This window comes from Trachemys scripta, chromosome 8 (genome assembly GCF_013100865.1).
Source record: "Trachemys scripta elegans isolate TJP31775 chromosome 8, CAS_Tse_1.0, whole genome shotgun sequence".
NCBI classification, from domain to species: Eukaryota; Metazoa; Chordata; order Testudines; family Emydidae; genus Trachemys; species Trachemys scripta.
Genome location: NC_048305.1, coordinates 56,556,820 through 56,574,953, shown reverse-complemented (window position 1 = coordinate 56,574,953; position 18,134 = coordinate 56,556,820). Strand labels below are relative to the sequence as shown.

The 18,134-nt window shown below is 47.8% G+C and overlaps 1 protein-coding gene across 1 annotated transcript in view; it reads right to left on the bottom strand.

Annotated features, from left to right (window-relative positions):
• HMCN1 (hemicentin 1) overlaps nucleotides 1–18,134 on the bottom strand; it is a 329,872-nt gene that overhangs the window by 268,616 nt on the left and 43,122 nt on the right. The window contains 1 exon segment of the mRNA XM_034778414.1: nucleotides 6,795–6,865. Within this exon segment, the coding sequence (XP_034634305.1) occupies nucleotides 6,795–6,865 (71 nt within the window).

The window sequence follows — 18,134 nt, the reverse complement described above, 5'->3', positions numbered from 1 at the left end:
AGCACCTTTAAAGCAATGTAATTCCAGTGACTGCATCAGTGTGAGATCCGAATCCGGCCCTAAGGCGATTCCCACTCTGAGCCATCTGACTGATGAGCACCGCTACTAACACAACCCAGGAGATTTGCATGACAACAGAGAGTGCTTCAAGAACTGCGTCAATCTGATGGAAAATTTACCTTTAATCAGCCTGTGTCAGGTGGTAACCTGGTGGATGATGTCACACAACCTTTCTTATATGTATATTAACTAAATTAGATATTTTGTAGAGCTGGTTGAACTGTTTCAAAATTGCAGACAAATTTTTCCCACACAAAGAAAAAAGACGGTTACTCACCTTTGTAACTGTTGTTCTTCAAGATATGTTGCTCATATCCATTCCAATTAGGTATGCGCGTGCCGTGTGCACGATCGTCGGAAGATTTTTACCCTAGTAACATTTGGTGGGTCGGCTGAGGTGCTCCCTAGAGTGGCGCCCTTATGGCACCGGACATATGCCCCTGCCGACCCAGTGCCCCCTCAGTTCCTTCTTGCCGGCTACTCTGATAGTGGGGAAGGAGGGCGGGTTTGGCATGGATATGAGCAACACATCTCGAAGAACAACAGTTACAAAGGTGAGTAACCGTCTTTTCTTCTTTGAGTGCTTGCTCATATCGATTCCAATTAGGTGACTCCCAAGCCTTACCTAGGCAGTGGGGTCAGAGTGAGATGTCACGAGTGAAGGACTGCTGAACCAAATGCCGCATCATCCCTGGACTGCTGCACTATGGCATAGTGGGAGGCGAAAGTGTGCACAGATGACCAAGTCGCTGCCCTACAGATCTCCTGTATGGGCACATGAGCCAGAAAGGCGGAGGACGAAGCTTGAGCCAGAGTAGAATGGGCAGTGAGGCGGGTAGTTGGGACACCAGCCAAGTCATAGCACGCACAGATGCATGATGTAATCCAAGACGAGATTTGCTGTGAGGAGACCGGGCGGCCCTTCATCCGGTCTGCCATTGCTGCGAACAGCTGGGACGTCTTCCTAAAAGGCTTTGTTCGTTCGATGTAAAAGGCAAGAGCCCTACGAACATCTAGGGAATGTAGCTGTTGCTCTCATCGCAAAGCGTGCGGCTTCGGAAAAAAGACCGGGAGGAAGATGTCTTGGTTGACATGGAAGGCAGACACCACCTTAGAGAGGAAGGCGGGGTGTGGACGCAGCTGTACCTTGTCCTTATGGAACACCATATACAGTGGGTCCAATGTGAGGGCCCGAAGTTCCGACACTCGTCTAGCCGATGTGATAGCGACGAGGAAAACTGTTTTCCAGGAAAGGTACAGAAGCAAGCAGGTGGCCATCGGCTCGAAGGGGGCACCCATGAGTCTAGATAGGACCAGATTGAGGTCCCACATGGGGGCCGGATGACGAGTTTGCAGGTACAGATGTTCCAAACCCTTGAGGAACCTGCTGACCATGGGATTGGAGAAAACCGAGCACCTGTTTTCGCCAGGGTAGAAGGCTGAAATCGCTGCTATGTGTACTCTGATGGATGAGACAGCTAGGCCTTGCTTTTTCAGGGACCAGAGATACTCTAGGATGTTAGGTACTGGCACCTCCAGAGGGACAGTATTGCTCAAGGCACACCAGCAGGAGAAGCGCTTCCATTTTGGCCATTCTATGTGGACCTAGTGGAGGGCTTTCTGCTACCCAAGAGTACTTGCTGCACTGAACTGGAGCAACGCAGCTCAGATTGAGTTAGCCATGCTGCATCCATGCTGTGAGATGGAGGGACTGCAGGTCCGGATGATATAACCTGCCGTGTTCCTGAGTGATCAGATCCGGCCACAATGGTAGAGGAATTGGTTTGGTCACTGATAGATCGAGGAGTGTGGTGTACCAATGCTGTCTGGGCCACGCCGGAGCAATCAAGATTAAGCGGGCCTTGTCTCTGCGTAATTTGAGAAGGACCTTGTGAACCAACGGAAATGGAGGAAAGGCATAGAGCAGGTGGTCTTTCCACGGTATCAGGAAGGCATCCGACAGGGAGCCTGGGGAGCGTCCCTAGAGAGAGAGCAGAACACCTGGCACTTCCGATTCTCGCGAGAGGCGAAAAGGTTTATGTGGGGAAATCCCCACTTCCGGAAAACGGAATGGATAACGTCCGGACGTATCGACCATTCGTGAGCCAGGAAGGACCTGCTGAGGTGATCTGCCAAGGTGTTCTGGACTCCTGGGAGAAACGACGCCACCACGTCGATTGAGTGGGCTATGCAAAATTCCCAGAGGTGTATGGCTTCCTGACAGAGGAGGGACGACCGCGCTCCACCTTGCTTGTTGATGTAAAACATGGCTGTTGTGATGTCAGTGAAGATTGTGACACAACGGCCCTGAAGGTGTTCGCGGAATACCTGACACGCCAGGCGTACTACTCTCAGTTCCCTTACTTTGATGTGCAGGGTTATTTCTTGTGCGGACCAAAGACCTTGTGTGCGAAGGTCCGCGAGGTGAGCGCCCCAGCCCAGAGATGACGTGTCGTGGTCAGGACTAGAGAGGGCTGTGGGGCATGGAATGGCATCCCCCCGCAAACAAAGCTGGGGTTTAGCCACCAACCCAGAGAGGATAAGACCTCCGTCGGCACCGTGAGTACTGTGTCCAAACTGTCCCGGCCTGGACGGTACCCTGACAAGAGCCAGGTCTGAAGTGGACGGAGGCGTAGTCTGGCATGTCTGGTCATGAAGGTGCACGAGGCCATGTGGCCCAGAAGACTGAGGCACGTGCGTGCTGTCGAGGTCGGGAAGTTTTGGAGGCCGTGAATAATGGGTATCATGGACTGGAAGTGGGCCTGTGGTAGGCACGCCCTGGCGAGATTTGAGTCCAGGATCACCCCAATTAAGTCTATTCTTTGGGTTGGCTCCAAAGTGGACTTTTCGATGTTGAGCAGCAGGCCCAGTTGCCTGAACAAGCTCATGATGAACCGACCATGAGACCGCACCTGTAGCTCGGAACGACCCCAAATAAGCCAGTCGTTGAGGTACGGGAACACTTGGATCCGATGTCAGCGGAGCGAGGCCGCTACGACAGCCATACACTTTGTGAAGACCCTTGGTGCTGTGGACAGGCCGAAGGGAAGGACGGTAAATTGGAAATGCTGCTGGTTGACCACAAAGCGAAGGAATCGCCTGTGCGGCAGGTAAATTGCTATGTGGAAGTACGCGTCTTTCATGTCGAGGGTGGTGTACCAGTCTCCAGGATCCAGGGAAAGGATAATGGTCCCCAGGGAAATCATGCGGAACTTCAACTTTACCATGAATTTGTTGAGTCCGCACAGGTTCAGGATGGGCCGTAGTCCCCTCTTTGCCTTGCGAATTAGAAAGTAATGGGAGTAAAACCCCTGCCCCTCAAATCCTTTGGGATCTCTTCCACTGCTCCGATAGACAGGAGTGCCTGTACCTCCTATAAGAGGAGTTGCTCGTGAGAGTGGTCCGTGAAGAGGGATGGGGAGGGAGGGGGGGAAGGGGGGGGGGGTGAAAAACTGAAGATGGTAATCCAGTGTCCACCATGCGTAGGGCCCAGCGATCTGACGTTATGCAGGACCACGCAGGAAGGAAATAGGAGAGGCAGTTGAAGAAAGGCAGGAAAGGATCCTGCAAGGAGACTGGTGCTCCGTCCTCGGACGCACCTTCAAAAGTTTTGCTTGGGCCCTGCCGATGGTTTTGCGGGGCCCTGATTCTTGCCTGATTGAGGACCAGATTGTCTCCTCCTATTACCACGACCACGCCTTCTAGCGAAGTCTTGCCGCGGTCGAGAGTTAGGGTAGGTGTGCTGCGGTTGGGGCTGGAAGGGCCTACGTTGCGTCACTGGGGTATGCATGCCCAATGAGCGCATGATGGCCGGTTGTCCTTCAGACTCTGAAGTCTGGGATCAGTTTTGTCTGAGAATAGCCCCTGGCCATCAAAGGACAGGTCTTGAATAGTCTGCTGCAGCTCTGGTGGAAGACCGGACACCTGTAGCCATGAAATGCGGCGCATAGCCATGCCCGAGGCTAGAGTCCTAGCCGCCGAGTCCACCACGTCTAAAGACGCCTGCAGGGATGTCCTCGCCACTTTCTTGCCCTCTTCTAGCAAGGCCCCAAACTCCTCCCTGGACTCCTGGGGAACCAACTCCTTGAACTTCCCCATTGAGTTCCAGGCGTTATAATTATAATGGCTCAGGAGGGCCTGCTGGTTAGCTACCCTGAGCTGTAGTCCACCCATTGAATAAATCTTGCGCCCAAATAAATCCAGGCACCTAGTGTCCTTGGACTTAGGGGCAGGCGCTTGCTGGCCATGTCTCTCCCTCTCGTTCACAGACTGTACAATGAGAGAGCAAGGTTGGGGGTGAACATACAAATATTCATAGTCCTTAGAGGGCACCATGTATTTCCTCTCCACCCCTCTGGCCGTGGGAGGAATAGATGCTGGGGACTGCCAGATCGTATTGGCATTAGCCTGGATGGTCCGAATGAAAGGTATGGCTACACGTGTGGGGGCATCGGCCGATAAAATGTCCACCACCGGATCCTCAACTTCCATCACCTCCTCCACTTGGAGATTCATGTTCTGTGTCACCCTACGTAGCAATTCCTGGTGTGCACAAAGATCAATAGACAGTGAGCCAGAGGAAGACATGCCTGCCATGGCCTCATCAGGCGAGGATGAGGAGGACACCCCCGGGACTAGCGGATCCTGGGGAAGGTGTGGTTGAGGAGGGTCCGGTTGCCCTAGGTCCACCATGCTAGGGGCATGGGCCTGATCTGATGGCAGGGCAGTCGCCTCCGAGGCTATCGGGGCAGGGCGGCTCACAGTGGCCTCAGGCATCCAAGGCTCCGAATGGGCAGAGCAAGAAGCGCCTGAGGGGACACCTTGGGCTTGGTGGTATGCCCAAGGAGTCCAGAAGGAACATTGTGGGGGTCCCTGGTCAGGATCCTGTCCTTCATCTTGCCCCTGGCTAGCACCATCCGCGTCTTGGCTCTGGACGTGGTAGCCACTCCCCGCTTGGGACGACATCAAATTTGGTCGTGAAGACCAAAGCGGTGCCGAACGCACATGCTGCGTTGCACCGTCCCGCTCTGTCGCTCCGTGCCTGGGAGCTGGAGACCGGTGTCAGGGTCTCAAGTGGTATCGCGATCGGGACCGATAGTCATAACGGTGCCGGGAGGCCGATCTAGATCTCGACGAGGACCTACGGTCCGGGTGGTGCCAGGATCGGCTGCAAGACGATCGGTGCCAGGAACGGTGCCAGGAGCTGGATCAATACCGATCATACCGGGAGGGAGACCTTCGTGAAGCGGAGCGGTGCCGCAAGTATGACCGGCGCTGAGATGGGGATCGGTGCCGGGACTAAGAGTGGTGCCGAGACTGGAATCATCGGCAGGATCGGGACCGCAACCTGGACCGGGACCGAGATCGGTGCCGAGCTGTCTCGCTCTGCGATGGAGGTTGCATGAAGGTGGGCTTCCCTATGGATGGAACAGTCCGCACCGGCGGTGCGGGAGGGTGAGACGGTCCAGGCTCAGTCAGCGCAATCAGGTCGTGAGCGGTGGAGAAGGTCTCCGGAGTGCACTGCAGGCCGAGCTCAACCCCGGTGTGCACCGGGGAGCTTGTATGCACCGGACTCAACGGCACTTGCGGCACCGGAATCAACGGTGCTGGAGTTGGAGCCTTTATGGGGCGGTCAGGCACGGGCTGTTGCTCCAATGGGGGCACAGGCCGCACCTGCAACTGCACAGGAGCAGCAGGTGATTTGTGCTGCTTCTTGGGCCGCGAAGACAGCGAGCGATGTCGCGTCTGTACCGGTGCCGGAGATGTCCAGGGGCGAGAGTCTTTGCTGGTGCAGGGTGGTTCTGGTGCCGGAGGCACAATTCAGACCGACGGCACCTGGTCTGAGCGCGGTGCTGAGGGCACCGGGCTAAGTGCCGCTTCCATTAGGAGCTGTTTTAAACGGAAGTCCCGCTCCTTTTTTTGTCCGAGGCTTGAAAGCCTTACAAATGCGGTACTTATCTGGTTGATGGGATTCCCCCAGGCACTTCAAGCAGGAGTCGTGGGTGTCTCCCGTAGGCACTGGGTTGAGACAGGCCGAGCAAGGCTTGAAACCAGGAGACCTAGGCATGGGCTCTGATACCGGGGAGGAGGGAAGGGGATAAACCCTGATTCCTCCAAGTACTAGCTACACTATCTACAAAACTTACTATTAACTACCCTATAACTGTTAAAACCACACTAAACAACTATCTACAGTACAACGAGTAAAGAGCTAGGGAGGTGGTGATCAGCTATGCCGCGCTCCACAGTTCCAACAACCATCCGGGCGGTAAGAAGGAACTGAGGGGGTGCTGGGTCGGCAGGGGCATATATCCGGTGCCATAAGGGCGCCACTCCAGGGGGCGCCTCAGCCGACCCATCGAGTGTTGCTAGGGTAAAAATCTTCCGACGATCGTGCATGCGAATCGATATGAGGAAGCACTCGAAGAAGAAATTGAAAAATTTAAACAAATTATTTGCAGTTTTTCACCCAGCTGACAGAATCAGTAAAAAAAAAAAAAAAAATACAAAATAATTCTCAGAATTTTCCAACTTCTAGTATTTTGTATTGTTGAACAAAATCAGTAAATTTAGTCACCCTGTTGTAGAACAAGTCACATGGGTGTCAACGATGCATTCAGGGCAGCTAGCATAATAGGGCCTGACTAGGGCCTCTAGTAGAAACAAGTGAGAAAGAAGGCTAAGGAAATAAGGACCATAACAAGTACCGTATACAGAACAGGTAAGTGACTCACCTGAACATAAAGTTCCCGGAGTTCATATTGAAATTTCTTGGAATCTGTGGTAATTGTCACTGGGCCAATTTCTGGGATGAAAAGAAAAAAAATGAAAATTGTGTAATGAGATTGCAGTAAAATCCCAAAGACTATTGAATTACAATTCCCCTGAGAGTCAATAATTTCAGTCATACGATCTGGTATTTTTAAAAGTTTTTTTTTTTTTAAATAAAGAAAAGCAATAACATTGTTTTTAATGATAAAAGAGCAGAATACTATTTCAAGGCACTGGCCTGTATTGGGCATCATCTCTCCCATCCCCAGCATGCAAGGGGAACATATGCACTACACCACACCTTTTGACAGTGAAGCATGCTCCCCTTTCTGCAGCCAGCCAGCTCCATGTAAAGCAAAATACTGCAGCTTTCAATTACTAATTTTTGACACACAACCCTTTGCATATTAGCACTTGGAAAAGTATAGCCATTTATATGACCATGTTAAAGGAGAGTTGAGGGGTTAATGCAACGGAGGGCTGCTGACTTACAGAGAAGGTGGGTCTGGTTTTAAGTCTACCAGTCTTGAATAATTAAAAACAACTCTGATAATTTTGTACAAATATTATTCTTAGTTCCATGTGTCTTAAACACATACATATACACTGGTCTGTCTGTATGTGTCTGTCTCTCACATGCATGCACTGCTGTTTTCTTTTGCCCCGTATTTGTATTACTCCTGGTGATTGGGAAGGGGAAAAAAAATAGTGGTTGCACCAGAAATTAATACGAGTTTGTTCCAGATGTAATTGTATGTCTGAGTGTGAGAAACTGAAGTCCTTTAGTCACAGAACAGATCAGCAAGCTTCTCCCACCAATGTTACACAAATGTGCCTCAAGACCCAGGCCAGGCCTGAAGGGCATCTCCCCTCTAGAAGGGAGAACATAGTTCAGCCTCCATGCCTGTTCACTCCCTGGTCTCTCAGATCAAGGCTGCCAGCAAAAGCACAAATTAGAAATCAATTCCAATTCTGGGTTTTGTGGTGTAGGCATGTGTCCACTGACAACCAACCTGAGATCATCAAATTCAACTCAACTGGCCATCAAACCACCAGGAAGTAACTTTCAGTAATCACAGGGCTCTATTCATAATGGCAACATAGAGGTGGAAGTTTAAATATCACATTAACACACACATACCCCAAGCCATCCATTCCCTCCTGATGTCTTCCAAATCATCATCCAGTGTGTTTATGACAAAAGTTCCCCAAGTGGCCACATTTATTTCCCATACTCACTATAAATTAGAGCTTTTCTAAATGGGGAGATAAAATAGCTATTTCTGATTCTTAATCTGGAATAAAAGCATCCATGCATGAAGTTAATCAGGAATAGTTAATCCACTTTAAATCCACACCCTTCCTTATTCCAGATTACCTTTCATGTGTGGACAAGCCTTAAGTGAGTATTTAATATCCATGTAATCTTGATATTTTTTCCTTTCCAACCATCCAGACAAAGCTTCACTTGATAGCACTTTCAGCAGCAACCATGGCTGCAGTCTAGCATGATCACACACAAGGGTTTATTTTGGGGCTGTGTTTATGAATGCCTGGCGCTGTGTAGTTTTCACTTGATTTACAAAGGTCACCAGAGAGATCACAGAAAATATTTCCTAGTGTTATGAATTTATAGATGCCTTAAGACTTTTATTATGGCTTTGATTTGAACCATTTATCCATAAATGCTGTTTGTTAAACTATTTAACACGTTATAATTTCATTTAAAAAATCTGTCCATTTTAAGAACACTGTGTTCTTCTTTGAATAATTTTGTTTCCCCATTTCCCCTTTCCCATCCTAATCCTGCCTCACATTCACTCAGCAACTCATTTCTTCTTCTTCCACTCAAGCTTTTTTAAAAGCATATGCCTGCAAGAAGTTGTCTCCAAACAGCTTAGGTTGAGGTCTATCCACTGACAACCATTGTTCTTAAAATAGGCAGTGTGTGTGTGTGTGTGTGTGTGTGTGTGTATATATATATGCTGGTGGTTTTATATATGTGTGTGTGTGTGTGTGTGTGTGTGTACACACACAAAACCACCAGCTCATTTATTTCTTCATCCACTCTAGGAACTAGATTTTTAAATCCCAGAGCAGTAAATGCTTTTGAAAATATTTTCTCTGCTTATCAAAGAGAGATCCAGAAACCCACTATTGGAGACATGGAGCCAGATCCTCAGATGATTTAAATCAGCATAGCCAATTTAAACCAAGTGAAGATCTTGCCCAGTTTAAACAGGGTGGAACCCTGTCTTTGAAAGTGAACACCAAAAAAAGACAAATATCTGTACAATTAGTTTTCATCTTGATTTTATTATTGGGGTTTTTTTTCAGATAAGTGGAACAGTTACACTCCAATGCCTTGCGTCTCATACCTGCTGGACATACAAACACTGACAAGGTGGCTAAATTCATAATTTTCCTCCATAAAGTCATTTCCCATTATTGCATACTGGCAATTGGAGACTGAAATTCCATAACAAGCTTGAGAGAGAAAAAAAATGGGATTCAAGCATCTTCACAGAATAATTAATTTGGATTTTACCTCAAGATGGTGAAGTTGTCAATATACAGTAGCAATTAATTTTAATCACTCTGAGAAATTCAGCACATGTATACTGCCTGTGTCAGAGTCAATGAAATTGCTGTGTTATTCAGAGGTGAAAGTAAGCCAGTATGCCCTGGTATGGCATACTGGCGGTGCGCCGTACCGGGGCAGATCGGCTTCCCCTGGCAGCAATTTAAAGGGCCTGGGGCTCCCAGCAGCGGCTGGAGCACCAGAGCCCTGCTGCCAGAGCCCTGGGGAAGAGGCGGCGGGGCTCGGGCGGCGATTTAAAGGGCCTGGGGCGTCTGCCACAGCTACCACTCCGAGCGCTTTAAATTGTCCCTGGAGCCCTGGGGTAGCGGCGGTAGGGCTCTGGTGGCTATTTAAAAGGTCCTAGGCTGTGGCAGCTACTACCGCCCCAGCCTTTAAAATGAGCCACCGGAGCCCTGCCGCCACCTCCCCAGGGCTCCGGGGACGATTTAAAGGGTCTGGGGCTCCAGTAGCCACTCCCCAAATGACAAAAGTTTTATCAACGAAAAGCGCTGGTGTGAACAGCGCTTTGTCAGTGGGAGAGCTCTCCTGCCGACAAAGCTACTGCCACTCGTTGGGGGTAGAAGTTTTTTTTGTCAGCAGGAGAGCTCTCTGCTGCCAACAAAAAGCGGCTACACTGCGCTTTTTAGTGACAGCTGTAAAAGCACAGCTGTGTCGCTAAAAGGCACATAGTATTGCCATAGCCTTAGTACCCTGGCACAGTGCTTGAAGGAATTTAAGGGACATTCTTGGTAACAGTTACCATACAACACACTACAACTTTACCTTGTATATCAGCTTTCATAAACACTATACAAAATACTTTATGGAATTAAATTACGCAAGATATCACCGTGTGCACTTGGGGAAAAAATGCAGAGAGTACCCAGCCAGACACTGCAGCACACAGGGACAGAAGTAGCCAAAGCAGGGATCTCTGGTCATGTACAACTATATAATGTTCTCAGACTTTCAATGCCCTGCACTGATTGACTGTTTGTTTCAACTCTTTCCACTCCTGCCCTGTCCCCTTATCCCCCTTTTCTTTCCATTCAGCTGATCCCCCCACAAGTAAATCCACCACCTCCACTCTCCCCCAAAAGTGGAACATAACATTTTCCCCCATCAAACTGTTCACTCAGCTTGAGTGTTCTATTCCTTCCTCACGCAGTATCTTTTCTATTTAGACAATCTTGTCCCAGTGTTTCCTTGTACTCCCCCATCTTTCTCTATCCATCTGCTTGTCTTACACTTAGACTGTAAGTTTTTTGGGACATGGATTTTTTTGTCCTGAGTGTATACAGCACCTAGCACAGGGGGGGTTCTGGTCCATGAGTGGGGCTCCTAGCCACTATGAAAATACAAATGATAAATTAGTAATCAAAATACCTTTTAGTGCCTGATTTTCAGAAATGTGTATGCACAAATGTTGTATTTGTGCCTAATTTCTAGAGTTGTAGTAATTGCACACACATAAGTGACCAACTAATACATCTAATTACCAGTTTATCTGCATGCTCAACTGCCACAGTAGTGCATGAAATCACAGTAAACACATACACACAAGTTGCATGCCTTCACCTGAAAAGCTGCCGCTTTAGGTTTAATTCATAGCATGCTATATGTTAAAGTCATGAAACCTACAAAAAGATAATTGGAGTACAGGAAAAGACATATTTGATTTCGTTTTCTGGGTGCTAAGTTGCTTCTGAGGTGAAGGGCAGCTACCTGAAAATTTTCTAATGTGAATCCTTACATTCAGATGCTTAAATATAGATTCAAGGGACTAACTTTAGGCACCTACATTGACAAAGCTGGGATTTCGTTCATTATGGAGGTTTCCTCCATTCTTTATTACTCTGATGCTTTTCTCCCCCACACCTCCCCCCGCACTCCACAACTGAGGCTATGTCTACACTACAAAGTTAAGTCGACGCGAGTTACGCCAATGATCATAAACCGCTATTACATCGCTTATGCATATTCACACAACGTTCCTTGTGTTGGTGGAATGCATCCATAGTTGGCGCTCTAGCATCAATAGAGAGAGCAGTGGACTGTGGGTAGCTATCCCACTGTGCAACTCGCCACCTTCTGCAGCTAGGAGTTGTGGGGAAGCAGAATGGATTGCAGTGCATCATGGGTGCAGGCTCAACATCCCACGTTGCAGTATTTTCTGTTTCATCATTCCATGGGCTTCTGAATACATTTCCCGCCATTTTTCAACAGCCCCCATATACTGTGCGCCCCAGTAACCATGGATCCTGCACTGCTCTCTAGTATTGCGATCAATGTTATGAACACAACGCAGCTGATCATGCAGTATTACATAAGCTTCGAATCTGAACAGGAATACATGGTGCCGACCCTGCTGTGTGTCATGGCATTCACAGAGCAGCTGCACACAGTGAACCATCACTTTTCGGCTTGGGAAACAAGCACTGAATGGTGGGATTGAATCGTTAGGCATGTCTGGGATGATGAGCAGTGACCGCAGAACTTTCGGAGGCCCAAAGCCAAACTTTCGGAGACCCAAAGTGTGTGGAGCTCACCCCAGCCCTGCGGCACAAGCACACCAAAATGAGAGCTGCCCTCTCAGTGGAGAAATGTGTGGCAATTGCTGTGTGGAAGCTAGCAACTCCAGACTGCTACCAGTCAGTCACGAATTGGTTTGGAATCAGAAAGTCCACTGTGGGGGTTGCATTCATGCAAGTGTGCAGGGCCATTAATTGCATCCTGCTATAAAGGACTGTGACTCTTGAAAGGGTGCGTGAAATAGTGGCTGGCTTTGCAGCAATGGCAATAGATGGCATTCATATCCCAATTTTGGCCCCAGACCATCTTCTGACAGAGTACATCAATAAGAAAGGAGTACTTCTCCATGGTATTGCAGGTGCTTGTGGATCACCGGGGTCATTTCATTGATATTAATGCGGGGTGGTCAGAGAAGGTGCATGCCACATGCATCTTCATGAATGCTGGCATGTACAGAAAGCTGAAAGCAGCGGCTTTCTTTCCAGATCAGAAGACACTAATGCAGGATGCTGAAATGTCCATAGTGATCCTGGGGGACCCAGTGTACTTCTTACTCCTATGAAGCCTTACATGGGAAACCTAGACAGCAGCAAGGAGCACTTCAACAATAGCTGAGCAGGTGCAGAATGACCATTGAATGTGTGTTTGGCAAATTAAAGGCTCACTAGCGTTGCCTTTATGGCAAGTTAGACCTCAATGAGGAAAATATTCCCATGGCCATAGTGGGCTGCTGTACACAGCTTCACCAATATTATACAAAGGGGGAAAGTTTCCCTAGGGGTTGAGCATGGATGCAGATCGCCCAGCAGCTGATTTTGAGCAGTCAGATACCAGGATTATTAGAGGGGCACAACAGGGGGCTATTTGAATCAGGGAGGCTTTAAAGCACCATTTTGACAATGAGCACTAGTAATGTGTCTTTATGTAATGCATTCTGCCATGTTTTATTTACTTGCCATCTGGAATAACCATTTTGATGACTGCTTCCTGAACGTGATTTGTAGTCTGCAAATGTGCCAACTGCCACAGCAGCAAGTACTGTGTGTAGGAGACAAAGATTGATTTTGTTTCAGAGTTGTTTTTTTTTAAACAGGAATAAGCAACAAACAGAAAATGCCTTCTTGAAAGGGACAAAACAGTGAGAGGAGCTTCCTGAGGGAAGTTTTGATAGCTGTGTGTAAGTCTAGCTATCACTGGGGAACCTGTCCGAAGGGGTAAAGTGAACGGGATACTGCAATGGGCCAGGAAGATGCAAGAACATAAGAATGGCCCTACTGGGTCAGATCAAAGGTCCATCTAGCCCAGTATCCTGTCTTCCAACAGTGGCCAATGCCAGGTGCCCCAGAGGGAATGAAGAGAACAGGTAATCATCAAGTGATCCATCCCCTGTCACTCATTCCCAGCTTCTGGCAAACAGAGGCTAGGGACACCATTCCTGCCCATCCTGGCTAATAGCCATTGATGGACCTATCCTCCATGATTTTATCTAGTTCTTTTTTGAACCCCGTTATGGTCTTGGCCTTCATAACGTTCTCTGGCAAGGAGTTCCACAGGTTGACTGTGTGTTGTGTGAAGAAATATTTCCTTTTGTTTGTTTTAAACCCGCTGCCTATTAATTTCATTTGGTGACCCCTAGTACTTGTGTTATGAAAAGTAGTAAACAACACTTCCTTATCTACTTTCGCTACACCAGTCATGATTTTATAGACCTGAAGCATATCTCCCCTTATCCACCTCTTTTTCAAGCTGAAAAGTCCCAGTCTTATTAATCTCTCCTCATACGGAAGCCATTCCATACCCCTAATCATTTTTGTTGTCTTTTTCTGAACCTTTTCCAATTCCAATATATCTTTTTTGAGATGAGGCGACCACATCTGCACTCAGTATTCAAGATGTGGTTGTACCATGGATTTATATAGAGCAGGGATCGGCAACCTTTGGCACGCGCCACTTCCTGCAGCCCCCATTGGCCTGGAACAGCGAACCGCAGCCAGTGGGAGCTGTGATCGGCCAAACCTGTGAACGCTGCAGTTAAATAAAGCGTCCCGACCCACCAGTAGATTTCCCTGACAGGCCACGTGACAAAGGTTGCCAATCCCTGATATAGAGGCAACATGATATTTTCTGTCCTATTATCTATCCCTTTCTTAATTATTGCCAGCATTCTGTTCGCTTTTTTGACATCCACTCAATGTGCAGCGGCAGTTTTCAGAGAACTATCCACAATGACTCCAAGATCTCTTTCTTGAGTGGTAACATCAATTTAGACCCCATCATTTTATATGTATAGTTGGGATTATGCTTTTCACTGTGCGTTTCTTTGCATTTATCAACATTAACTTTCATCTGCTGTTTTGTTGTTTCCTACAGTGGGGGAAGTAAGAAAGCAGCTCTGACAAGGAACCTTCAGCAGAAGATTGGTGAGTACCTCCAGAAAAGTTTCCTAGAGATCTCTCTGGAGGATTCCCATGAAATCTCAGTGTATAGTAACAAACTTTTGCGCACAACCCCCACTGCGTAGCTGCACAGGGGAATAAGAAGCAGATGCAAACACAGCTAGTCTTGTATATTTCTATCCCTTAACCCACTTCTAGCTTATAACAAAGCAAAGGACAGCTCTACCTCATGTAATCGAGCAGTATCAACTTAAAATGAGCACTTACCAGTGCTCCCTTCTCCTACATCATGTGTGCCAGAGATGGAGTGCTGGGACTGAAACTTCAGGGGTGAAGAAGAGGTCCTGGCTTGCCACGGTACTGGATGACCCAGTCGCCTGTCCCATCTCATCCTCCAACTCCACTTCCTCGTCCACCATTTTGTCCTTGGGGTTGAATCCACTGGCCACTGTCTCCAGCCCCCTTGAAGTATCCATGGGGCTTGTGGCAGTGGGGGTCACTGCTGAGGATGGTGTCCAACTCCAGATCTCCAGCGCAGCACAAGAGTGACGGTTTGACTCCCTTGCCTGAGCTCCTTGATCTTTGTACAGTATTGATGTGTGTCCTGTTATTAGGCCTTACCCAGCATGCCATGAGAAATCTTCCCATAGGTATCAAAGTTCCTACAGCTGGAGCACAGCTGGGACTGCACAGTACGGTGACCAGATGTCTTGATTTTATAGTGACAGTCCCAATATTCAGGGCTTTTTCTTATATAGGTGCCTATTACCCCCAATCACCGTCCTGATTTTTCACACTTTCTATCTGGTCACCCTACTGCACAGTCTCCTCTCCCCACAGAACCAGCAGATTCAGCAACTCTGGTGTACTGCACGCAGGAGATCATTTAGTGCATGGAGCCGCCATGGTCAACTGGAAAGATGCAATGTGAGCTGTTAACGCTGAGCAAACAGGAAGTGGAATTTCAAAAATTCCCAAGCCTTTCAAGGGGGTTGGGGAGGGGGCAGATGCCTTTGTACCTGAGTGCAGGGCAGCGGAGTTCGAATTGCTAACCAGAGCGGTCAGAATGGGCATTGTGGAACACCTCCTGGAGGCTATTTGTGGCCACATAACTAAGCATGGTGTCTACACTGACACTGCGTCGATCTAATTTTGCCGCAAAAAGCTCTATGCCTCTCATCGAGGTGGTTTTATTTTTTTGGAGTAGCGGGAGAGTTAAATTGGCAGGAGGAGCATTGTAATGTGTACACCTCCACTGTTTTGTCGATGAAAGCCAACTTTTGTCAGCACAACTGTATAAGGTAGACAAGGCCTGATTTTCCAACAATCATGACACTTGATATGAATACATCCTGATAGTTCACATTGATTAGGCTGTAATTTTATGCCTTTGTTTTGAAACTAAGTCTTCCAAACTAACCTGGGGATTTTAGGCCTCTCTCTCTCTCTCTCTCTCACACACACACACACACACACACACACACACACACACACACACACACACACATGAAAGGATTTTTTAAAAAAGGAATGGTTGCATGTTATTGAACAAAGACTGGACTTTCTAAAACTAAAACCACAAAACTCAGCTTAATACAACCAATATGGTGTTTGGTCAGTTGCTTAGGGACAGGCTCAAACACCACTACATAGAATTGTCTGCCAATGAATTTGACAGCGATTAAGAATGTTGATATTTGCCTCCCCAAGACAAGTTTGAGAAAAACATTCCTTGGTAAATAAACAGGAAAAGTTCTCAATAAGTAAACTGATAAGTTGTTCACTTTAGTGTATTTAAAGGACTTTCCACACTGTCATCTGGCTGCATGTTTACATGAGAGTTGGAGAGTGATCACTCAGGGAAATCCTAAAATCATCCTGATTACAGATAGCTCATAAACGCTGCTATGGTGTTTGTAGTTTTGGCAAACACCAGGTAATCCACATACAATACAAAACATCTATACAGTAGAGATTTGGTATGGAGGGCTGGATGGTCCAGAAAACTAGTAAAGACATATGGAGTCTTTCCCCACTATGCCATCAGTTCAGTAGTGGCTGAAAGTTGTTTGGTACCATACGATGGATGTTTGGCGGCCTATGTGAAATAAGTGGACTTTGTCCAGTTCTACAGCAGAAAACTACAATAACATGGTAATTAAAGCAGACCAACTAAATACTGATTGGTCAGTGAACTATATTCTTACCCTGAGGTGTTCATTCCTCTAGGTTAGCAAAGGCAGCATCAGGGAAAACTGACTACTATGCCCAGGCTTCACCTTATTATGAATAAAGGCCTTATTCTATGGTCATTGGTCAATAGATTTGAGGCCTGAACTGGTTCAGGATTGGGATTTAAGGCATTAAACCAACCATGAGGAACTTAATTATGAAAGGCAGGTGGCCTTTACTAACTTCCTTTTTCATCATGCCATTGCAGTACAATACCTACTGGCCCAAATTCTCCCATTTAGTGGCATAAATTTGAAGTAGCAGCAGAGTTTTACCAGAGTTACATCAGTGTAAGAGAGCAGACTTTGGCCCTATGTGCCTTTAAAACTGTCCAGCTACAAGCACATTTGGCCACTTCTTTTCTAGCTAATATGTGACTCATGAAGGAAATAAACCAGTTTTTCCCCCATACAACATAGTACTTTCCTTTAGTTTAGATGGTCTTAAGATTTAAAATGAGGAACACTAACCAATTACACTTCTTATCAGTTCATATTGTACAGTATATTGCTGTTTTACATTAAATTGAAGTCAGATACTGAAATGCTACCTTTGAAAGAAATGTTTAAGACAAGACATCATTGAGTATATCCAGTTATTTAGAAAATATACATTTTTTGGAAAATGAAAAATATATGTACTGCAAAGCAAAATAAAATAATGCATACACCGTGAAAACTGTACAGCCTTATTAGATAACCACCTCTCTTAAGAGATCACCCCTCAAAGTTAAGTATAATTCTGCTCCACACTTTAATTAGAAAGCTGCCTTTAGAAAGCAACTGATTTTTATTTTCACTGTACAGTGTACCCTACGTTTGTCCTTTCAGTTAATGTGAAAGCTTTAATCAGAACTCTCTATAGTAAGGCCAAAATGTGCAAATGTGAGTGCCTACAATTAGCTACATAAATCTATATTTAGTCAAGTAACAAGTGTCTTGGTTTTCATACAAGTTGAGCAACCCTGCTTCCCAAGGGGAGTTTGGAGTGCTTGGCTCAGGAAAAATCAGGATACTTGTTTAGGGGAAGATTTTCAAAGGCACAAATGGCAGTTAAGTTAGGGTTACCATCTTTTAGTTTTTAAAAAGGAGGACACTCCATGGGGCCCCGGCCCCGCCCCTTCCCCGCCCTCAGCCCCGCCCCAACTCTGCCCCCTCCCCTGAATGCTCCGCCCCCTGCTCCTCCCCCTCCCCTGCTTCCCACGAATCAAATGTTCGTGGGAAGCCTGAAACAGGGAGGCAGCAGGTAGGCTGGGGCGGGGTGCGGCACGGCTCAGTCCGGCCCTCCTGGCCGAGCGGCTCCCTTTGGTGGCTGGCTGGCCGGCCCAGGCCAAGAGGCTCTGGCCCCGGCATCTCCCGCCCGGCTTGGCTCGGGCCCCGCGACCCCGGCCCCCGGCCCGGCGCCTCCGGCCCCCGGCCCGGCCCCGCACCTCCGGCTCCCGGCCCGGCACCGCGCCTGGCCCGGCACTGAGACACCGGCTCCGGGCCCGGCCTGGCCCCTGGCCCGGCCTGGGACTGCGCCCCCGGCTCCCGGCCCGGCCCCGCGAACCCGGCTCCCGGCCC